General features: G+C 43.5%; 1 protein-coding gene across 2 annotated transcripts in view; it reads right to left on the reverse strand.

The window, feature by feature from the left end:
* The window catches only part of zfpm2a (zinc finger protein, FOG family member 2a), a 122,896-nt gene extending 98,115 nt beyond the window's left edge, over positions 1 to 24,781 (reverse strand). Inside the window, exon 1 of one of the 2 annotated variants that reach the window (XM_037075533.1) lies at positions 23,994 to 24,781. In XM_037075533.1, the coding sequence (XP_036931428.1) occupies positions 23,994 to 24,033 (40 nt within the window). In that variant the 5' untranslated portion in view covers positions 24,034 to 24,781. The remainder of the gene's footprint in view (positions 1 to 23,993) is intronic. The other variant, XM_037075534.1, reaches the window with a different exon arrangement.
* Positions 24,782 to 25,276: the final 495 nt, after the last annotated feature.

Here is a 25,276-nt window from a genome sequence, read left to right on the forward strand (position 1 = left end):
ATTTCATGTGGATTTCATCATTCATTGTCTGCGCTCGGCTGTTGCTCCCCATCCACTCGCACTGTATCAAACCAGATTCCAGCAGTCGGAGTCGGACGGCAGAGAGAGAGAGAGAGAGAGAGAGAGGAAAACAGTGCTGAAGCCCCTCCATCTGCTCTGGCTAATGATGATGCTCTCCCTGGCCTGGAGCAGAACTGTGTGAGGGAGATTTACACCCATAATACCCCTGGGGCTGTGGAGCTGCACCGTGCTCCAAAACACCGTCACTCCATCACTTTCTATATGATAGCTGGCAGAGCAGGTAACAATGGACCAGCAACAATGTCTTTTTGTATTACTGACAAGTGCCTTATTTGGTTGACATAACCTGCCTCGGTGTCTGAGGAGTGGCACTAAGCACACAGGAAAATGGATGACAGCTACACCATTGAGACATTGTGCAGTTGTAACAATCACACCAGACTATGTTTTTAAAAAAAAAAAAAAAAAAAACAGCAGCGTGTGTGATAGGAGGCAAAAGCGAGAACAGCGGTGAGTGAAGGAGAGGTGGCTGTCTTTGCGATGCACTAATTGGAAAGATGGCAGGAGGGGAAATCAGGCATCACAGAGAGCCAAGCTGAGCAGAGCTGCCTTTTTCCATTTACTCCATTGTAAAGGTTTATAAGTTGTAATTGCCCTTCAATTTGGGAGCTTTAGACCCACTATAAGGCTCTGTGTGGGACTAGCCTTGACATCTATCTCCTAAAACAAGTGAGTTAAATGGTGAGAGGCAGAAAAGAAAAGACTACGTGCATGTGTGTGTGTGTCTGTGTGTGAGTGTGTCAGCGAGAGAAAACTGCAGGGGGAGATGTAGAGAGCTCCACTCCTCAGGGATTGAGTGTTCACACACAGTAAATGGAAGTGGCACAGCTCTGACCTTTGAGCCGCAGCATGCGAGTAAAGTGAAGGCGCTGTCAAAATATTGCTTCAGAAATGACAATCCACCTCGCCAGTCCCAAGTCTTGACATGGCAGGCAAGTGGAGAGCCGTAACCTGCTGATCCCGACATTACAAATGAGGGGATTATCATGACAACAAACCGCAGCCCGACACATTGCATACCCTAAAGATATTCTGGCTGTGCCCCTTATTATCAGCTGTGTCCCACACAGATAGCCGCCGATGACACTGAAAACATCGGAGGGAAGAGGAGTCGATACGTGTCAGAATGCCACTGAAATGTTTCGAATCAAAAATAACTTCTTACTACCGGCGTCGACTTCGCCGTTCTGGTATTACACCAACAGTTTCAGGACTCGGGATTTGGCATCAGAGCGGCTTCTTCGCTTCCCCATTTACACCCATGTAATACTCAAGTCCACAGAGAATAACTCAATCGTAAAGAATACCAAAATATCACAAGCAAATTACTAGTGCACTGAGAGGAAGCTTGGGAGGAACAAAGACAGGCAGCCATAATTATATCTTGGCGTGTATAGCATGTCAATGGGCCACCTTCGTTCTGCGGGGCATTCCCCTGGGCCCCTCAGGCATCAAAATGATGTCCAAATTATTTTGTGCTCTATTGCAGCATGGCACGATTATCATATTTACTGCTGGTGCATTATGACAACATTGATGTTTACACCTGTCTCTGTGAGAAGGCAAGGTTTACACTCTGTAATTTAGCAAATGTACAGTATGCATATGAGCTTGTTGGCAGGGATTTAAATTAGGTCAGAAATGGAATACATCAATAGCAACCCATATGTGCATCTTTCTTTTTCTTTTTTTTTTCCTCCCTCCCCTCCCCAGCCTTCTTTGCTCAGAAGCTTGGCGATGAAGCAGCTTGACGACTGCAGAAGTGTGATATGTGCAAATCACATTTGCAGATGAGCTTGAAACTCCCTTTTAATATTCAGATATCAGACATCCTGCACTGAGAAGCCCGCTAAGACGCGATTCGGAAGGGAGAAAAGCAAGATCCGCGTCATTAAGGGAATCGTTAGAGGCTCGGTTTACATTTTACATATTTCACAAAAAATGTACAACCAAGTAAAAACATCGCCAGTTATCTGCGATAACAATGCAAATTTTTGTCAGAGAGCGCATGAAGATTCTGTCAAAATCCAAAGTCGCTCAGGTCTTTCTTTTCTTTTTTTCTTTTTTTTTTCTCTCTCTCTCTGGCTTAACACCCTCAGCTTATTGGCGCTTTGATTTCTTTCATATTTTTTCCCTGAGAAGTCACACGGGCTTGTGGAGTCAAAGACGGTGAAAGGTATGTTTGCCACGAGGCACGGGAACACGTGTCCCCATAGCCTGCCAATAGCTCATCAAACACACAGGCCTGTGGATGGACGCAAGCCCGGCTGGCGTTTAGGATGTCTAAACAGCATCCGCTCTGCCACACAGACCATCGCTGACTCCAGCTTACTCGCCTCAGTCAGAGCCACAAAGACCGGCCCCCCTGTTTCCTGACCATTTCTCTGCACATAAACGCACCGCCATGACAACATCAACACCACAACGTTGCATTTTTCTTTTCACATACCTGCTCCTTTGTGGCGCACAGAAGTGCTGCGACTATAATTTTTTGCTGCTTTTACTGCCTCAACTTTTTCATTGGATGACAGAACGTAGCCCCTGCAATTTCCCCCCTGCCTCCTTCATTTCCCCGTGTCTTAGCCCTCCGCCAAATTTGTCTCTGTGCCATTTTAATTACAGCCAAGGCAATCTTTATGGTGGTATTCTGCGAGAACACCAATCTGCAAAAAAGGTGATAAGTAGACCCGCCACCCAGCTTTGGTATCAGTAATAAACAGACACTTAATTGAATAATTTGACCTAAGAGGCTGATCCTGGGAAGTAGCATGTTGGAAAAATTATTTTGAATATTGAAGACAGTTCAGTGTTTTGCATGACGCCTGCAGTCGGAGAACACACACTGGATTTGGCTGGTTGCCCGCCAACTCGCCAATGTGGGCCATGGTGAGTCTTTACGGAACAGATAAGTGAGCCTTTGGTATCCTGGAAGCACTCAGATGTGCGTGTGTGTGTGTGTGTTGGAGGGGTTGGGTGGGGGGGCACATGTATGCATGAGGCTGTGTGCAGGCGTGTGTGTGCATGTGTCCGATATGTACAAGGAGGGGGGGGAGGCGAGGAGTGTGAAGTGTGCCCACTCGAGGTCCATCTCCAGCTAGCAGCCACATGGGCACATCCCCCATGCGTTCCCCCTGCCCCAAACACACACACACACACACACACACACACACACACACACACACACACACATACACATGCCCAAAAACACACACAGCAGCTTTCCGCAGAGCCTTAGAGACAATGACTCGCGGCCCCTTCCTGTTTAAGGATAGCTGTCAGAGGATGATGGCTTCGATTCAACACTGCAGCAGGTTTGCACAGAGCTCCCTGATAAAACGGAAAAAGCAAAAGCCTCCACTCTCTCTCCTCTCTCTCTCTCTCGCTCCCTCTCTCTCTGTGTCTCTGTCTTCCTCTCGCTCCCTCCATCACTCTCCCTCTCCCTCCACAGTTCAACACTGATTTGACTGCTAGCATAATTTTGCAGAGGAGACTATTTGCAGATGCAGCAGAGTTATCAATCCGAACAGACACACAATCCGGGTCCAATGTCACTTCTCCTCATTATGTTAATGGTTAATACATGCAAATGAAAACATTCCGGCAATTTGATTTCTTTGAAGATAGTTTGCATATTGTCTTAGCCATAATGATGGTACACTTTCTCCCCAGCTTCGATTTATGCAAGGCTAGTTAGTTCATTTTTATCAGCTCTGAGTTCATTTCTAGGGCTACTGGAATGTGTTTTCCCCTTCCCCTCACTATTTAACTAATTAGGATTCAGGTACCATAAGCAGATTTTTCACGCTATTGGTGTTTTTCTTAATTAAGAAACAAATGAATTCTCCCCAGCAAAATAGATGGAACAACGGGATAGGGTGCCAGGGGCCAGATGCGGCGCTTCTTAATTAGAAGTCACTCCATTGTCTGAGGTTTTTTAATGAAGCTCCAATCTAAATGGATATCAAAAAAGCTTCTAGTGAAGAAAAAAAAACACACACACACACCGGCCATTTAAAATAATAAGGAAATAAAGATAATGAAAGACAAAAGATATGTACTGGCAGCCCCGGCTCACACCTCCAGTTCAGTGCATGCGGTGCTCTCGTCACCTTTGGATGAGCCCTATTAAAACAGCTCGATCCCTCGCCTGCCCCTGCCTGCCTGCAGCCATGTCTAATGTTCTGCCAAGCCAACAGTGAAACACTCTCTTTTCAACTTCTCATCAAAGGTGGAAGTTTCATTACCCCGTGGATGGTTATCAACTAACTATTACTGAAAACTGTTGCAGCTGTCAACTTCCTGTCTTGCCTTGAAAAAAACAGTGTAGGCCGGCCGAATCCATGCTTATCATATCAGTGTCATTCGTGATAGGATGATGTTTTGTGCGGGGAAGGCCAACGCAAAATTTCCAATTAGCCGGAACAAATTGTCACCCCAACACACAATATGGAAGATAGAAATGTCTGTTTGCAATTAGATTTGAGCACCTGGGATGTATGTACGGTGTAAAACTAAAAAGACAGTGCAGATGGAACAAAAGGAAAGTTTCTGTTTTGAAGTTAATTTGCAGGAGGGTTTGTTTTCCCCGTGAAGCCCAATCATCTCGCTGATGCTGCTGTGCTGGTGACTGAAGGCGATAACATCGGGGCTGTTTTTGACTGAAATAAAAACCCGTAGCATGCCCATATGTGCTGCCAACCCCATCAGTTCTTCTTCAGACGGCATGGCTTAGGAGCTCCCAGAGGATGGGCCAGTGCCCACTGATACGGGCCCAGCAACCGTCTTGTCCAGGCCAAGTATCCCTGCGCCCAGGGGCTGTGCCATCAATGCCATGACTTGTGCCAGACTGGATCCCACCCAGCAATCCATTTCAAAGGCTTTTTTTTATGGATCAGGTATGCAGTGTGATTTTCCTTTCCCTTTGTAATGTGCCGTGTCAAAGGCGAGCTAGGCTGACTTTAAAGTCATATACTAGTTTTTTCCGCCTTTCATTTGGGAAGGAGACATAATTGATTTCTGACTTTCCAAATGTCAAGTTGGAAGAGATGAGAAAAAAAGCACAATGTCGTAAAAATCAATCGGCAATATGGACACGTCGATTCGGATGGTATTTAGCGTTTTGGACTTTTATTTACAAGTTGTTAATCAATCAATATCGTCTGTATTGTCTAAACAAATTCCCAGGGGAATTTGAACTTTCATTACTGCGCAGGAAATGTAACAGTGTAATACACTGTCGGTTGTTTAACTAAGCCAAGAACACTGAAAGATCATCACTTCTTTATTCACTCATGCTGAATATTTGAGTGAAACACAATTTACTGATTAAGTTCCCCTGGTTCCTGGAGTGAAAACAGATTTTTTTTTTTTTTTTTTAAAGAAGTAACTTTCTCACTAAAAAGTCACATTTTTTAAACACCTCTATTTATCCACAAATTACCATAATCCTCCGGATGTTCACTCGTGTGCTCCCTCTCGTTTAGAGCATTACTTGTTTATTTATATCTGTGAATGAGATTAGAGGGGAAGATTACTTAGCGCAGACACATGAATAGCGATCAAAGACTGGAGGATAATGTAAGTCTTTCAGTGATTGCTCAGCTCTTTTCAATTCTACCGGTGGAGTATTAGAACAATACAAGTGGCTGTGCTCCATATAGTGTGACAACAATAATGCAAAATCCTCAGGGAGTGAACCGCATGTAAACACTCCAGATCAACACACAGTACACTGGCACAAAGTGTCCTCTAATGCAGCAAAAATTAGCTTTGATCCTGACGAGGCCACGGCAAAGTAGCAATCAGTTCAGAGAAATGACATCACTTGTCGGACATAAATGCGGTTGGAGGCACGTCTGGCTCTGTATCTGCACAAAGCAATGTGTTTTACAGCCTGCGCCGTTTCTAGAAGCTCAGCTGGGGAACATCAGTCTCCAGTAAACAAGCAACATTATGTCCTTCTGATTATTCTAAACAAAAATGTGGACACCAATATGACATGCTCTCATCCAGATGATTTATGAAGAACACTATGACAGGTGAATTGTCTTTTATTCAGTGTGTCTGTGCTGCACACATTTGGAGGAAGCACCGGTCCGGCCAATTATCGGTGGCATGACAGAGAAACCTGTCACTCGGATATACATGACAAATGAAGAAGGGACGACGCAGCCAAACACCAACAAATGAATCTTAAAAACGCACACATGCATGCGAGAAATAGCCCACAGCATCGGGCTGCAGTTTTGACAAGCAAACTTTGCAGGGAGAATTTATTTGTAGCTGCAAATGAAGGGACGGATCTTAGGACCAGTTGGCTAATTATTTATCCTGCTGGCTTTATGGCTCTCATTAATTTCCCCCCTCTCTCTCTTTACCTTCCATTCAAAGTCTGAAGTCAACCTGCATCTGGTGCTGATAACGCCGGGGTCTCAGCAGCCTCACAGCCTCCCCTCTAACCCACCCACACACACCTCCACTAGAGAAAAGGAACAGCTTTCATACACACTCACTGGATAATACCATAAGAAAAAGCACTCGAATCCACAAAGATGCGCTTGTTGAACCAGGAAAACAGTACAGTACTGTACATTAGGAATATGTTGCTCTGCATCTCTTAAGTGAGCACTATGGCAGGACCGCTGTATGTTAGAAGGCAGAAGAGAAGCACTGGAAGGATGCATTTGAATCTTTTTGGGTACCAACTGCAATGTTTGCATAACACAGACTGTCGAAAGTTGGAATTGAATTCCTGGTCAGACACTAAGTCGAGTGTGCTGACTCCTTGATTGTATTTTTTACTTGTTTAAATAATGCTCATTTTAAACAGTAGTTTACACAGGAGGTGTTTCTTTCTGCATCACATACCAAGGCTTTTAGAGGATTTGACTTAATTTTGTAAACATAATGAAGAGTTTTACTTAAAAAAAAAAGAAAAAGAAATGTGTACTGGCACTGGTACTGAACAATTACCCAACCCTATCAAGAGAGAAATGAAGTGAAGGGAGGATAATGAGTCTGGAACTCCCTCGCTTTTACCTTCTGTCTCTTTTTTTGGGGTTGGGGGGGGGGCATGGGGTGGGGGGGGCAGACTGAGATTGGCCCGTTCTCTGTGCTTTGGTGAGATCGCACCCCAGCAGGTCTGCACCCACCACCCTCTCTGTCCAACTTCCCCCATCGTGGCCCACCCCTCCTCCTCCTCCTCCTCCTCCTCCTCCTCCTCCTCCACCCGTAGCTGTCCATCACATTCACCCCACGACACCAATGAACGCCAGCCCCTCACTTGCAAGGACCTTGTCGCCAGTCCGTCGACGAACCAAACGGCCAATTTGAGCCATTTCCTCCAAAGGAGCGAGCTGATAGACTCCACACTGGTCACACTTTCAAACGCAACAGAGAGACACAGTGGGCGAGAATTGCTGAAAAGCAAATATTGTCGACTTCTGCTGACTTCAAACAGCAGTCAGATGGCAGAGACTACCTAGGCAGTAAAGAAGCTGCATTACACACAACACAAGAGAAAGGGCCTAAAGAACTCTCGGTGATTCCTTTCATGTTTGTCTTTACAGGGAACCCTGAGCATTCATTTCTCTCCTTCTATGCAAAGGGAAAGTAAACATGGCACTCTCTGCAGGCTCATGAAATTGAACAGTTCTGAGAAGAACGGCCTTTCCTTTCTTTCTTGTGTTTTTTAGAATTAGATGTGTTAGCTCTGCCGCAGCTTTGGCATATTCAGTGTTCCTGATAAGATACATTTGCATTGAATTCATGACACATATTTCATGCTAAGTCCGTGACCGCTCATCGTCGCCCTTCCAAGTTTTTCAAACTGAACTTTCGCTCAAATAGCTCGACACACACATGGAGCGCGGGTCGGTGAACCAATGCAAATGCAAACTTAACGGGGAAGAAAAACTTAGCCCGGTTCAGATCAGTTTCAGTCACCCCCCCCGATGGCCCGGTGATGCTCTCCTGTAGTCTTATTGGACTATCAGTGCTCGGGGGTCATGGGCCTGGCCGGTCAAGATAAAAACAAACCCTGATGAAATGAAGCATGTGGGAGCAGAGAGGGCTGCTCTCTACTGATGGAAGAAAAGCCAGTCACTCTGAGAGGTGAGACTGTAACAGTGTCGTATTGACCCGAGTGACCCGGCTCACTGCTCCAGCTCCACCACGCTGTGTGCAGAGAGGAAGGAACCAACAATGGACTGCACTCACAAACTAAAGGTGTGGTGCCCAGAACAAATAATTAACAGTAGTTTACCGATGTTGTGCTTTTCAAGATCAGTTGTATGAATGTGTCTAATAAATATTCTGATCTGTGTGTTTATTTGTTTAACTGGCCTCTTCCTCATCTTGTGCTGCCTGGTGTTTTTGTTATGATTTATCATTGCTCATGTTTTATTGTTTATTCTATTTGCTGTTTTGTCTGAATGGTCTGGTTTTTTAATTAATTTTACTTGTTAAGCGGTGTGTGGATTTGCTCTGCAAAAGGTACTGTATGAAATTAACTTCACTGACTTACTTTATTTGAACATGATTTATATACAGATTTGAAACCCAATTAGGAAATTAAATGAACAGATAAAATATATCAAAATGCCACTTTCTTCTGTGTTATACTTCTACTCCAATTGATTTTATGTTTTTTTTTATTTCAGTCCATTGCATTCATATGACAGCTCGAGCTACCAGTGACACGAACAACTAAGGTTCAACCGATAAAGATACTGCATCAGAACCAAAGCATCGCATTTTTAAATTCATTGAATTCACTGACATTTGGATACAAAAATAATGCTGAATATAGGTTCGTCCATCCCTCCAAACAACATGTTAAGCTTATGAGATGTGATGCACTGTTATGCATTTGTTTACCTTATTTAACACTGCGCTACAGTATGCCAAAATATTAATCCAGATTACTAAACTACAACAAAATGTTCATATTGGATAGTACATTTCAATAGTGTTGCATTGCTAATTTAAAAGCTAATTTTTCAAGACACTTCTTACTATGAGTGATGGGGTCCAAATGAACACAGAATTTTCTGCCAAAGTTAGAACATTTATTTATTTATTAATTTCTTAAAATGTTAGTGAAGTTGGCAGGGCTCAGTTAGACAAAGATGACATCACACAGTCCTGTGCACCAATCAGAATTAGATTTGAATTCGGATTAAAAATCTGAGCACAATATCGGGGGCTGCTTGATTTACACTGTGGGGCCACTGTGAGCCAAATCTTATCAAACCACTCTAGCATAGCTTTAATGAAGTTGATCAGCTGACTGTTTGACTTCTAATTGAATATAATACATGTTACAGAGAAACACCAAATATTTGAAACCATGTCTTCAGGAGCTTTAAGTAAACCTGAGCGAACCTGTATCATTCTGACAGCTGCTCAAAATTTTTATTCCGCTGATCTGATAGAAAGATTAATAATCAAAGTGATTGGCATTTTCATCCTGCCATTCACGTATTGAGAATTCACCAGTCACTTTACCTACAAAAGCACCCAACTATCTGCATCTCTCTGCTCTCCGGCAGTGACATTTTAAATATTCAGATGGAGTCTGACAAAGTTGGAGACTGACAACAACAAGGACAGTTTTCAATATTCTTCGCCATTTGATTGAGCCGCTGACACAAATAGTTATTTACCACTCTGAGATCAGAGACATGCGCTGTATCGCTATCATTGAGCTGGTCAATATACATCACTTCCACCCAAAGGATTACACCTCTTATCTGAAATGATATTCAATAAAGTATGACCGCAGAAATACAGAGTGGAGTGTTCTTGCTTGGATCTGGCTTATGCTGTGAAGGGAAAAAAAACACTTTATTGGAATTAAGATCCAAGTCAAGATTACCTGAGGAAACAGCAGTTAGATTTCTGTTCCAGTGCCACGTCCTGCACTTTATTCTCCGCTGCTTGGGGACTAAACCACAAGTGCACAGTTCCCCACAAGCCATGGGGGTGTAATAGGATGCCTTTATGAAATATATAGAGAGGCCCCAGCACCTTCCACAGATCATAGCATGGGCTAGGATGTCTGGCGAGCAGTTTTTGTGTGTGTGTGTGTGTGTGTGTGTGTGTGTGTGCACATGTGTGTGTGAAGCACAAACTAGGTGCTAGGTGCCGGCCTGACCAATATGGCCTTGCTGAAATGCCCCGTAATCCACAAAGTCAGCGAGGCAACAGTGAAACTTTCCCCGGGTCCACGACCGTAATATCATCAAGGTGCATGGGATGATACCACTCGCTCATTTGTGCTGCCTAATTAGCTGCTGCAACTTCCCTCCCTACTGCTGTGCCATCCATTCAGAGCTTCTAGCAAAGCCACCGTCATTAGCCACAATGGGATGAAGTTAACTCCACTTCTGCCAGTGTGTCAGACTCCGCTGAATGTGGTCTGGAACAGCAGGAAGGTGGTTTTTATAGTTGAACCTCTAACAGCTGTCATTAGATTTTCCCATGAACGTGTAGCGGGATTGTGGAACTTCAACCCAAACACTGCAATAACTCCTGTCGTTACACATTCTCTTTTCATTTTCTGTGTTTAATTCTTCCCTAACGTCAAATCACACCCCCCCACCCCAACTCCAGCCCAACCACACACACCAACACATAACCACCCCCCACCCACCAGTCCTGCACTGTATAGCTTTTCTTCTCTTGTCGGGAATTTGATAAAGCCTTCAGTGAGTGTGGTTAGAGCACTTGGGCTGAGGATCAGATGAGAAGTGTGGGGTCCGTCTCACACACACACGCGCCACACACACATGCACACACGCACACGCACGCGCGCACACACACACACACACTGTAAGTACATTCTAATTAGCTGATGTATGCAGGACCTCATCCACGTTGGAGGAGTATCAAAAAGCAATCAACGCCCCATCCCTGATGAGCTCAGAGAGACACAGAGATCCACATTGTCTATGGAAAGATGATGCGTGGCTGGACCTCGACTCGGCTTTCCAAACCACCATAATGCCATGCAATCACAAGACATTATGCACAGATCTGAACCCCAAAGCCACAGGATTGAGAGGGAGAGAGAGAAAAAAAACAGGGAATATTGAGTTCATAATTCAAAAGCCTGATTATGATGGTCGCTCTTGTGAAAAGCTACTATGGAGAGCCAGAAGTGGGAGAATTGGCCCGCGAGTGCCTCAAAATATGGTTATAAATGCAGAGGAGAGACGTGTTTAAAAAACTGTCATGATCAAGAGCAATACAGCACAGATAGCAGGCAAATCAGCAGAGTTAAGATGACAACTCGTTGCCATGGAAAACTGAAAAAATTAAGTCAGCGGCGAGCGTCTGAAGAGAATTTATGGAAGTGATTCTTCTCAGTGGAGGGAAATCAAATAGAAATATCAACCACAGCAGAACTCCACGTTATCAGCATGAAATGGTGAGAAAAAAAAAAAAAAAAATCAAATATCCTAAACATACAATCTAGGATTTTGTCACCCATTCATAATCTAATTTGACCTGAAGCCATACAGCTGATTCGTTCCAGTAAAGACCATAGGTGTTTTAGCTGCGGGCTCCAAAGGAGAGAGGCATGTGTGTCACACAAAGACCATCGGTTAGCGACGTACCGAAAGGGACTCTGTATCACCATCTTATCTTCAAAGGACTGGGCAGGGGCTCAGGGGAGCTGTGCCACCGCCTCGCCTCCACACAGACACACACAGAGGGGGGATTTGGACCTGCAAGCAGGAACCAGAGATCTCTCGGCCGGCACCCAGGCCTGGACCCTCCTCCAACTCGCCCGCGGAGAACAGGCAGGGTTCCTGCACACGCGGCACGACATCAGTGAGCTGATCCCCCCTCAACAGCACCACCACCACCACCACCACCACCACCCTCCTCCTCTCTCTCCTTCCCTCCTCCTCCTCCCCTGCAGACCCCCTCCGCCGACTGCCTGCCCATTTGCTTCCTGGCCTCAGCTTGACGGAGGGGATGGGATCTGAACTCAACTTAGACACAGAGTTTCCACATTTCACAGATGGCTGGGAGAGGCTTTGCATGGAGGTGAGGAAACAGAGAGAGGGAGAAAAAAGGGAGAGAAAGAGAGAGAGAGAGAGAGAGAGAGAGAGAGAGAGAGAGAGAGAGAGAGGGAGCCTCAACGCGCGGCGCCGAAGCGGGGCCGATTTCACACCGCGGTAGTGTGCGCTAAAGCAGGCCGCCGTTAATCCACTCACTGAGGGGAAGGCCTGGAGCTATTCCGCCGCCCGACCGCCATCTCCCTCCACAAAGCCATAAATGGTGCATTATACAACTGGGCTTCAGAGACACTGCTGATATGCTGATAGGTGGCGGACAAAGACCAAAGCAACCACAGGAGCGGAGCCACATGCAGGACTGAGGGCCTTAGTGCGGGAGCAGGAAAGCACACATGTATTCAGGCATCATCTCTCAAACGATGTACTTGCTGAGGTGTGGACTGTTAGAGTGCTATATCTGCACTTCTGATCGGGGTTAGTTCAACCTCTGGATTCGGTTAGAGACAGAGACGGACATGCACTGACACTCCCTCCACTTGTGCTCTCCAACAAAATAGCTTCTTTTTTTCTTTTTTTTTTTCTTATTCTCTCCGCTGTGAATTCATATCTGCGAAGTTACCAAAAGTCTTGAAGATGAGTCTTTGAGCTCATGAAAGGCAATCATTTTGAATGAAAGGAGACAGGAAATATATAAACATGGGGGAATTTAAATAAATTGCCACAAAGAAAATCAGGGAGAGGGCAGTGAATTACGTAACGATAAGGCAGCCACCAGCCTAAGCCACAAAATGAGATGTTTTACATGAAACGAACAGTGGTCTAGATTAGAGAGCCATCCTGTTTAGACATGAAGCCAATTGGGTTGATATCACATGTAGAGAAAATTTGAAAGATAAGTGGGAACTATGAGAATTGTTATAATCCAACTGTAACAAAAAGCTGAAGTATATTGGCTTTTCCCCCCAGAAGCACTGCATGATAAACATCTTTGATGAAAGAAGTTCATTACTCGCGCGCTGTGTAATGTAACATGCTGTATTATGCGTCTATGCCAACCTACAGCGCGGCGGTCTCTAAATGAAGCCTCAGGCATTTAATGGACATCATTAGGTGAAAACATATAAGAGATAATTATGGTAATTACAAATCCCTTTTATTCGCCCTGAGTCTTTGACAAGAAGGTTGTCATATCAACCACTTCAAACAAACAAAGAGTTGTTGTCTCGTCCCCCTAAATGATGTCCGGTTCCATTTGGATGGGAATTGTCTTCGGATTATCCTTTTTATTGTTTGGCTAGTGGTTCTGAATGGAGGCTTCATTTCTTTCAATAAAAAAAAAAAAAAACTTGATTAAAACAAGTGATTCACAATAGTAGAATCTGACTTTGCATTTGCATAGCCACTTCATTATAAGTGAGACCTTGATCTTGAAAGCAGCCCCCTACAAAGCTAATGGACATGTCTGTCATGTCTATTAGAGATGGACCCTCAGAGGAACCTATTCAAGGCTCCTATTCAATATCACAGGAGTCACTATGGACACTGAGGGCACTTATTAAATTTCAGCTCCTTAACAATAAAGGAACAAAATGACAAACACTGGCAAGATTGCAGCGCGTTCCGACCAAAAATATCTTCCGAGAGTTTGTTTTGGTTAAGCCGACTCAAAGTGTTACTGTTTCCTCGCCGTGCGGGGTCAAACGAAGAGCAAGCCTTGTCACTTCATCTCAGCGACGCACGATCTAAGCAGCAAAGAGCAGATGAAACGTTGTCTGGAAACGTCTTCATGGAGAGACTGAGGAGCGATCGTGAAAGACTTGGGTGTTTATTTACAATATGCATCCAATCATCCTTTGTCACCGTTCCATGTGCGTCTTTTTCCGAAACCACAGAGACAGACACTCGCCGGAGATTCCATTTTTGGCCTCTTTGCTACACAAACTCATAATATGGTGCCGCCTTATCAGATCCTGCTTACAATAACAGATTCACTTCGAGTCAAAGCTGTTGTTTAACTTATTCAATCCCATGGGAAAATTCAGTTCAAACAAGTCACGAGACATCTGCCAGTCCACAGCAGCTGATGATGTCAACGGGTCCCTGCTAGTACCAGATTCCTCCAGCACTTTCAATCATTCCTTGTGAGATTACTGCAATAGGATATTACTGTACAAACTATGACCATGTGTCCTGCTGCCACAAAGCTTAGCAACATATTACAGTTTGTCAAAGCAAGCTATTGCGAGGGAGAGATAGATACAGAGAGGAGGAGAGAAGCCATTGACCTTTGTGTCCTTCATATTTGCCTAGCTTCCCCTCAACCCCAATCTTAGGAGTGAAATCATCTGATCCCAAACTAACTGTCAACTGGCTTGTGATGGTGGCAAAGCCAGCAGACATCAATCAATCAGATTTTCCCCCTCGTCTATCAGAGGAGGCTTTTTTTTTCCTGTTTTGCCCAGGCTTATCATCTGACCCAGTTGTTATCCTGTTTCTGAAGCTTAAAAAACTTGATTATGGTCAAATGTATGTGTCTGAGATTCACAGGCACATCCTGGACTGTATCAGAAGGAGGAAAAGAAAACATATTATCAGTATTTCACCACAGCAATGAATGCAGGACGTAATGATTGTAGTTTTTTTTTTTTTTTCAAAATGAGGCTCTTAATTCAGCACTCGTGCTGGAAATAAGGAGTTTGAGCCAGTTATCTTCGGTTTTCAGGAATGCGTGATTGCGTGAACCTAAGATAAAAATCCAATCTGATATCATAAGACAAAAAGGCATTTTAGTTGGCTACAGCACTTGCTCAATGTCAACAGTTTTTAGTAATTACTAGATAAGCATTCTCTGAAATACACAGAGAAAGAAAATTGGCTGAGTCTGAAATAATAGCGGCTGCATTTCTCTCTGGATGTTTACTCTGTCACTTCACAAAGCCCGCTTTGAAATAACAAGGAGCAGGAGGAGACGTGTACTTTGCAACTCGTCACTGCTTTCGTCACCGGCCAATATCACACACACGCTCTGTCTAATCTGATTTGCATAATTTACTGTAAATACAATCGATCATCGTCAAACGCTCCGAATGCGGCTCCATTATGGCTATTTCTGTAGCAGTGCTCCCTGCTAATCATGCGCAGGCAGATATGGCCACTGATCACATGATGTGTAAGCTGTGCTGTCAACAGCTTTACCAGCTTTGCAATGGTGCAAATCAAAACACAGCCTCTTTAAAGTATTAACATGTTTTGAAGTTTGTTTTATATTTTCAGCATATTTGACATAAATTGTTTATCTGTTTACAAAGCTTTGTCATTAGTGATTTTCCACCGCAGCCTTAAGATGCTATGTGTTTTGTGGCGCTCGTCTGGCGGAAAATGCTGATGTACAAATTGAACTGAAAAGCTTGTTACTTAATCCTCTGTTGCCACCTATCCCTTAACTATAGAGCCCGCTGCAGTTCATTCCAATGCAAAGTTGTGCATCGCCGCTGCCCCCCACAAATACATCCTCAGTAATTCCTGCCAAGCCAGAGATTTACACCGAACATCTATTAGGTCGTCACTTTCTGGTGTGCCAGCTACTATCCTCCCCTGGAGACGGTGCTCACTGAATTATCCCATTTTATTAGAATCTCAAATTCCAATTTAACATATATTTTTTAATTACTGAAACAATGTATGTGGTTCAAGTCAAACTCAATGCTCGGCCAATTATTATTATTTTTTTTTACTGTAAATTGCTGACAACATATTGTGACAATGCCGGCTGCAAAATATGAGTCATATTTCCAAGGAGTCCCTTTCCTTTCTCTCATCCAAGATTCAGTCAAAAGCCTGATATTTATTCTGACATATTCCATGAAAATGTTTTGATCGACTGTAGCTAATTAAATTGGAATAAACAAAAAGAATCTTAATACAGACATAAAAGTTATTTAGATCCCTGCATTGGAAGACTGACAGACTTTATTTCTTGAATATGGCAGAGGCGAGTTCCTGTTGCGGGCGCAGAGCTGTTTCTCTTCTGGGCTATGGAGATGTCAAAGCATCACACAAATGTGATGAACCCAATATCCATATCCATGATACATCAAAACCTCGCCATGGCACAAAAATAACCGCAATACCTCAGGAGCAACCTCAGAAATCCCCTTAATTGAGCAATATCTTCATTCCTGATCCATGTGCATCACCAAGGTGAAAAGGGACTGTGCAAGTTAAATGAAAGAAGAATTCATGATGTGTGTCGGCCTCTCTTACTCACCCTGGCTATTTCCCCTCTTGGCAGGGGCCAAATAGAGAATGTTAAATGAGGCAATTGTGTCCCGGAGGCAAAAAGGAAGAAAAAAAAAAAAAGCAGGCAGTGCCCCTGCTCTCTGCTCCAACCCTGAGGAGCATTCTGCAGCATGATGAGGTACATCCAAGCATCCAGCCCTGCCACCACCCAAATAACTCCGACCAGACTCAACTTCCCATGAGAACTGGCTACTCCATTCTCATACACATAGAAACGGACTCATTAGTCAAATTCTTAATCACGGTGGCGTTTCTTTGTACAATGTGCAAAAAACGTCCTAATTAAAAAGAATGTGCAATGTCTGGATGGAAAAAATGATAATTACCGACTTTTAATAAATAACAGCTATGATTCATTTTCTTTTGGGCAGCGGAGGAATGTGACGTTTAAAGTTTACATTTACTCAGGTACAAGTACTGTTTTCCCAATTACATAGATGTAATGCTAATTTGTACTGCATTTTCTCAGCCATGAGTAGAATAGGATTTCAGACAGAAAATGTGTCACAACACTACAAATATTTTTGTTTAAAACTGCACAATTGAAAGTGAAAGTTAGCACCACGTGGGCCAGCTACAGCAGTAAAATTCTACTTACAGATAGTTGCATCAGTAAAAATCTAATGGGCAATAATAAATAATCCATGTTTGCACAGTGAGTACTTGTACTTCTGATTATTGCTGTGAGTAGATGGTTTATATTCTCCATGAATACTTGATTGCATGGCTTTTATTTGTAATGGAATAATTTTTTACAGTGTGGTATTAGGTCAGGATGGACAAAAGGATATGAACACTGCTCCCACCTCTGCTTATATTAAAGGACTAATCTACCTAATCAGTAGATGGCCATTAATCTTTTGCTCCATAAAATGTCCGCAAAAAGTGAAAAGAGCCAATCGTTCCCAAAAGTCCAAGAACAATAAAGAGTCTGTCAACTCTGATGACTGATGACAAAGAAAACCTGAACAAACAAATCCCCTTTGAGCAGGTGAAACAGGTTAATTTTTTTAGTTAAAAAAAAAAGAAACGAAAAACATCTTAAAAATAAATTCATTATCAAATCTCTCTGTTGATCGACTTATCATTTCAGCTTAACTCAACCTTGCCTAATCGCAACAGGCATTTGTACATGGCGGGCGTATGGAGGCCTACAAAAACACACCAGGATGTAGATCTGTTAACATTCTGTGTCGGTGGCTGCAGGAAACTGATCTCCCCTGCAGTCTCACACTGTCAGCTATACAGACATACTCCACGGTGACACCTCTGATAATCAAAGCTTTGTCTGGGTCTTAAAAGGACGTACTTGAACAACAGCGAGACCAGAGGCCTTCTTTGCTGTAATGGCCTTTGGACATCAATATTTAAATCTTACATCTCTGTTGTGATTAGAATGCTGCCTTCCTCTGTTGTTTCTTTTTTTTTTTTTTCGCCCCTCTCTCTCCTGAAACAACAAGCTGGGGGTGAGAAAAGGCTTAAATCAATGATCTTTGAGTCTAAACTAGATTCCTAAGCAGTTTGCCACTCTCAGCAGCAAGATAAGATAAACTCTCTTTGACCTAAGAGATGAAGTTGCCATGACGATCAGGGAGTCCACTTTCTCTATTGATATTTTGCTGATGTAACAACAAATGGAACTAGATCCTGCTCTTGATAATGGTGATTAATTAATACCAATATTGATCCCTACAAGCAAGAGACAAGGCTATTAACTTAAAGCAGGCTGAAAGTCAATTGTTACCTGGGGGCTCAATGGGCATCATTGATATAAAATCTAAATAAACAGGGAGGAATACGGCTGGAGACTGAAACGTACAGCGAAAAAGACAACACACGACCAGGAACAGTCGAAGCGTGAGCAGATTTTTGTCTTTGATTGGCTTCGCGTTTCTAAAATTAACATTTTGCTCACATCGGGGACGGCCACAGTGCCTGAATGAAAACACAATGGTGACAGCTTGGAACAGCGGTTTATTGGAATAATAGCAGTGGAATTCAGGAAAGAGGAAGATAAAGAGGAAACCGCGTGAGGAAGTGACCTCCACCTTTGCAGCAACCCTGCCCACATTTCACACCGCTGTCCAGGCACTGCAGGCTACAGCGACAGAGAGGGCAGGATTAGGCACCGTCAGTCCATCGGCTGCCAGCCCCAGCCCGTCCAGCACATCACACAGCACTGTTGTCAACAAAGGAAACGGCAGCTGCTATGCATTCCTCTCCCTATAGCTGAGCAGCCTGTGACATAAGCAGTGCTAGCAGTGCTGTAAATACTTTCTCTATACAAGACACATTATACTTTAGACACAATAGAAAAAAACATTACAAGAAGATGACATTCATCTGCATTGTTGTTTTGTGTCAAAAGTGAGGAGGCAATTGGGGATCCTTCAGCTAAGACGAGGCAACGGCACAAGCTGTTATTGGCAGGGAACAGATGTTTGAGGGAAAGTTGGCATTCAACAACCATTCTTCTTCTGACAGAAATCAACAAGAGAAACACAAGAGACACGGCGTGATTGTCACCCAATGAAAGAGAAACCCTTAAATATACAGGGAGGCTGGCATGCAAACATTTTTTGATTTTACACCCCCAAAACATCTGACTGCTGGAGTTGCCAGCGCTTGTGGGCCAAGGGTGAATCGCAGCGTATACGACTTCCACAGCACGCCGTCTCCTTATACGAGAAAGCAAAGCTGAGCCGAGTTGTAGGAAATATGGACGAGGAGTCTGTTCCCCGAGAGAGAGAGAGAGAGAGAGAGAGAGAGAGAGAGAGAGAGAGAGAGAGAGAGAAAAAAAATAAATAGAAAATAAAAATACATCAAGCTAACAGCTCCGATCCTTCTGCTAAAAGCCACATGCTCCTCACACATACTGTACATGCACCAATGTATACACAAGCAAACATACACACACACACAAATTCAGATACAGGATGTTGGCAGTCAATTCAGTAAACACTCCCCTTATCCCTTACTACTGTAATCTGCCTCTGATAAATGCCCCTCAAAGATAGAAATGTCACCTGATATGATAAACAGTATGCTAACGTTACATAAAGTGGCCTTATGCTAAGGAGTTGGAGAGATTAACTGTAGAGCGGAGATGGAAAAAAATGGTCGCTACGATAAAAAAACAAAACAGACTTTTAGCTGGAGCAGAGCTGTGGTTCAGTTTCAAAATGACTAGCAGAGAAAAGCAGGGACCTTATTATCGTGATCCAACGGTGTACCAGCATTATACTGGGATTTAAGCTAACTTCATGGTCAGCACAGGGATGTTCAGATACCACGATATTTTTCCCGATTACGATATTGCAACAATATTGTATAAGATCAAGCAGAACAAACTGTCACTTTGTTGTAATGCAGCTGCTAAAAACCAAAGAAAACACAACACTCCTGCCATTTCACAACGTAACAATACCCAAAAATCTAGGAGTCGATACATTCACAGCAGCAGCAAACAACTATAAATAAATGACCCGGAAACAACTGGGATCATCCTCCTCAAAGGCCTTCATATGAAATATATAAGCCAAATGGGATGATAAAATTCATATCTATCAAAGCATCACTAGTCCCTGTTTCAACTCTACACAAAGCATTATGGGTAAAAAAAAAAAAAGAGAGAAAAAATAGAGAAATAAAAAAAGCATTTCAGTAAACTGCAGTGGACCAGCTCTACAGATGTAACATCACATGAGCAGATGAGGCATTTTGACTGCATGACACAGTAGTAAGCTCTAGGGACTTGTGCACTTGCCGCCCGGGCGCTATACAAACTTACAGTAAGAGAGCGTTATAACCACTACAGTACGCTGCTGGATTCTGGTTGGACAATGTGGACTAAAAGAGCCAGAGGCAGCAACATGAATTCTCAGACGGTCCATATGAAGACAACAGTAAAGGGGAGAACACTAAGTCAGTTTAATAAGCACATTTGACATTAGATGTCCGCCCATGGCCTCAGAGGGCTGCTTCAATATGTTCCCATAAACAGTGGCGGAGGCACGCTCCCTACATCATCCAGATTCCCCTTTACGCCGCGAAACTTTGGGGGGCAATTTTACAGAAAAATTACTCCGAGGGGCCTGGTTTCAATTCAGCCTGTTCATATCTTTCCTTCCTATTAAGCATCAAAATGTTCTCCTCTCAGTACGAATAGAGGTATGGACACCACCAGCAGCCGGGGAAGAGAGGCGACGGGGGAGGGAAAGGGGGGGAGGGGGTGAGGAGAGCAGAGGAGGACGGGGGGGCAGAGGGAGAGGAGAGGATAGAGGGAGCTTGGTGGAATTCACACATCATATTACAGCAGCTAATCGCAATCCGCAGAGCATCAGCGATATTTTCATCATTCCTGTCAAATTCTCCTGACCCGCCTTGGAACGGCTAACAATCTGGGCAATTTATTGGCATATTGGCACGGGGTGATAAGGCTAAAAACAACAGCAGCTAGCAGCTGGCCCTGGGAGATGAGCTGATAACATTGATATGTGCTCCCACACAAAACACCTCCACCACTATCTCCTCTTTCTATCAAACTCTTATTACAATAAAAGTGTATGGGGGGTTTTCGTTTTCTTGGAAAAGCAACAAGGGGAGGGGGATACAGAAAGGGGGGCAGGAATATATATTTATATATAAATATATAAAAAAATCAGATGTAACGTTTCAGAGAAAAAAAACAAGGGGGGAAAATACATAATTTATCACTGTATTATCGGGATATCCAGGCAGCCTAATCAAGGAGCACTGAGTGACTATTTTTTGCCTTATCATCCAAAGTGGTGGAAACGGAGAAGGAATTATCAGCCAGCTGCAGATTGCTGGGCTGGAATTTTAATGGTAATAATCGGGTTTCTGATGGTATATCTTCCCTGCTTATCTTTCCCATTATCTGGCCTTATCTCCCCAGTCATCGGAGCAAATTAATGGTGCTCTTTCAGCATCGCCTTTTTATCACCGCTCAGAGAGCACCCAAGGGGAAAGAATAAGCAAAATATTAAAATACTGCATAAATCACAATTTTAGATAACGGTCCAATGTATGCAGGAGAGGGTGGAGAGGGTGGGGGAACTGCGCCCAACAACCTTTTTGTCCTTTAGAATGACTGTCTGTGCTGACTTTCTGTGCAGTGCCTCCTCGGCCTTTTTCCCAGAGTTCCCGGGCTAGGAGAGAGGATCTAGGCTCCTCGTGACCTTTCTGTTTCTAACTAGAGCTTGATTATACGGCCGCACACCGGCTCCCCTATTAACAAGATCTTACACATGACATACTAATTCACACAAGGCCGGGTCACAATGACGAAAGCGTGACAAAAAAAAATACATTAGAGTTGCTTTGCTCGACAACAAAATTCGGATGCGACGATGGGATTGGTCCAAAGATGAGTGGGCCTATCACGTCACACGTTGCCGAGCCTCTTTGTTGATTGGGAATGGTTGCGGGTTTGTGTCGGATGCCAGCAAATGCACGAATATGAACTTCAGACAAAAGCGTGCCCCTGCAAATGAATTGTTTTTATCCAGAGCACGGCACACACACTGCACCAAACTATCCCAAACTGTATGAAAAATAAGTGCGTCTTTTCCCACAAGCATTTTAAATAAAAAAAACCCTTCTTATCATCCAACTTAAATCTTTTTTGAAAAAAATCCATGGATGGATTTTTAAAAAATTGATACAGCTGCTGTTTTTCAGCTTCTTTTCACGTATGAATAAATCCTAATTTTCTGTCACTACACAATCATGAAATAAAGCAAAATTCCAAACGACATTGCTTTTAAAAACTTTTTTTTAAAACGCACGATCCATAAATACAGAAGAGGTGAAACAATCATTTTTATGTGTAAAATAAAACAAGACAACACAAATCTCTTGTCGCAGAATCTGTCACACACAAATGTAAAAATAATTTTTAAAAAAGCTCTTGTACATCAACAAGCCCTCATGAATTCATGCATGGGAGCTGACACACACATGAAAACACACACACCCACACATGGACACACACACACACACACACACACACACACACAAATGTTGCCTTCTCCACAACATCTCGCAGCACAGATCAACAGAATCATAAGAACGAGACAAATGTCTGCCACTGGTTTGATATTTGAGATTTCGACCCCAAAGTAACAACAGTCTGCTTTTAGCCTCTGACATCAACAGCGTACAGTGGACGACACACACTCTGGACACACACTCAGATGTCAGCTGTATTTGAGATGTGAATGTGTGTTTGTGTCCGTGTGTGTGTGTGTCTGTGTGTGTGTGTGTTTATGTGTGTGTGTGTGTACAGATCCCCACATGTTTATGGACGATCTGTGGGCTGTTTAAAATGGTTAAAATTATGAAAAGTTGTTAAAAACGTTTCATTATAAATATCTATCATGGATAAAATTAGACTGTGTGATTATGACACACTTTCGAATTATTGTAGACCAATGAGGCTCTACTTTAGTAATATGTTTGAGCAAAAAAACAAAACAAAAAACAAAAAACAACAACAACAAAAAACAAAAACAATGGTCCAGTAAATTTCAGTTTAAATTTTCATATAAATTCGGAAAAGCAAATGTGTGTCAACTGTGCTGCTGGGAGTGAGGGTCAACACTCTCTCCAGAGGAATGAGACAGTTCTGTCAAATTCACATTTAAAACAAGCCATAACTCGCCACACGTGTGCTCTTTAGCTGCAGTAACAGGAGTTACTGCTACACACACACTGAGAATCAATATTTACACTCCATGTGGGGGCTCTAAGTGAAGTTTAGAACAAGTGTGTGTGCACGTATTTATGTACACACACCTGCAACTGTGTGAGTGTGTCTCTGTGGAAGCAAAAAAAATAAATAAATAAATAAAAAATGAAGTGTGTGAGGGAGTTGGAGAGTGTGTGTGTGTGTGTGTGTGTGTGTGTGTGTGTGTGTGGGTGGGTGGGTGAGTGTGTGTGTGATGCACGTGTGTGTCTATGTGTTACAAAAAAAAAAAAATAATAAAAAATAAACAACATTTTAACACCAGAGCAATTCCAAACCAAACCGCCCTCTTAAACCTGTCTCCTCACACGGGCCGGGTATGGATTATTGGCCTTACACGTGGAGTTATCGATGATTTAATTGGCACGGAGAGATTTGGTCTGCACGCCCGAGCCAAAGTGATGCGCTGCCTGACGCACCGCTCGGGATGTAAACTCGGACAGAGTCAAACAAACAAGGAAAATAACTTCATTTTCGCCGCAAACTTGACAGCAGCCGGGGGGGGAACTTTCGCGGCGGCAGCACCGCGGGATTTGGATGGGGAAAAGCCAGAAATAAAGCAAGAAAAAAAAGAGAAGAATGTATAAGAAAAACACGAAATATGCGCGGAGGGAGAGCGGAGCGTGTGGACCGTGACAGGCAACACATGAGTGGTGATAGTTAGAGCGCTGCTGAATCAGCTTCACTGTGGTCACTATCATTACTATATTCCCGCAAACTCTAATAAGCCTGGTGTAGCGGCGAGACAACATTACACACACACACACACACACACACACCACCACCACCACTACCACCAAAAAAAAAAAACTTACGTTTGATCTGCCTGGGGTTGCTCTGCTTCCTTCGGGACATGCCTGCTGTGCGGCTGGTCAGTGAATCCAGGTGTAGTACTGACAGATCGATAGGTTCTGGTTCATCCAAGCAGCCGGTTTGGGTTTTTGTCTGATGGAAATTGAGAAAGAAAAAGAAGAAGGGGGGCACCACTACTTTTTACGCACAAGTCTATCGTTTCCGTCTGTCTTTCCTTTATCTTTCTCGTCTCTCTGGCTCTGGCTTTGGCTTTCTCTCTCTCTCTCTCTCTCTCTCTCTCTCTCTCTCTCTCTCTCTCTCTCTCTCTCTTTCGCGAACAAACACACACACGCTCTCTCTCTCTCTCTCTCTCTCTCTCTCTCTCTCTCTCTCTCTCTCTCTCTCTCTGCCCCTCTCTCTTTCTCAGCACCGCTCTCCGTGATGAGGCTGCGCTTCGCCGCGATCCGCACGGACTGACTGGGGAGGTGAAAGCGTTTCGCGCTTTTGTTTGAAGATAAGGTTTGTTCCTCCCCGGGTACCGTAGCCGCCGCTTCGTGAACTTCACTTGATCCAACAAATTACTTGAACTTCCACTTATTAATTAGCGTCGCCCTGATTTCGGCGCCCGTGTTGTTATTGTTTTTTTTTTCTTTCTTTTTTTTTTCTTTCCTTTTTTTTTGTTTTATTGGAGGGGGTGTAAATAATAAACAGGAGATGGAGACAAACTGAGAGCCTCAACAATCACCACATAAACAAAACAATCTTTTGCCTCGCCTGCATTTCAGGTAAACATTTCTTTTTCCACACCTTTTTTTTTTTCTTTCTTAAAGGACCCTGGAGCAGTCAGTTTGGCGCCACTTTTTTCCCCTAAGATTAATTTAGCTGTTACATTTTTCATATCATCCATTACAGGGAAAGAGAGAGGGTTACATGGGAGAGCCCTTCACCAGTGCACCGCAGTCATTTAATACAGCTCATATCACCAGCTCATCTCTGCCTGTATTGGTTAAACACACCAGGATTAGCCGCAGTGGCAGTTTGGCCACTCGTTCCCCCATAATGCACCGCTGAGAGGTGATCTGGGATTGAGATGTCATGACCTTAAATGACCCAAAAAGAAACTCAACCTGAAACCTAAAGTCTAGACTGATTTTTCATTTTTAAGCACACACAAAATTCCCTGTTTAAAACGATGCCGCGTTTAAAAAGCGCGCTGTGAATTCTTTGCATTCGAGCCTTAATGTGTGTCCAACCTTTTACTGTAAAATGTATTCGAATTGGCACACAGTCAGTTTCCAGTGACAGA

The sequence above is a fragment of the Acanthopagrus latus genome, chromosome 17 (genome assembly GCF_904848185.1).
Source record: "Acanthopagrus latus isolate v.2019 chromosome 17, fAcaLat1.1, whole genome shotgun sequence".
Taxonomy (NCBI): Eukaryota; Metazoa; Chordata; class Actinopteri; order Spariformes; family Sparidae; genus Acanthopagrus; species Acanthopagrus latus.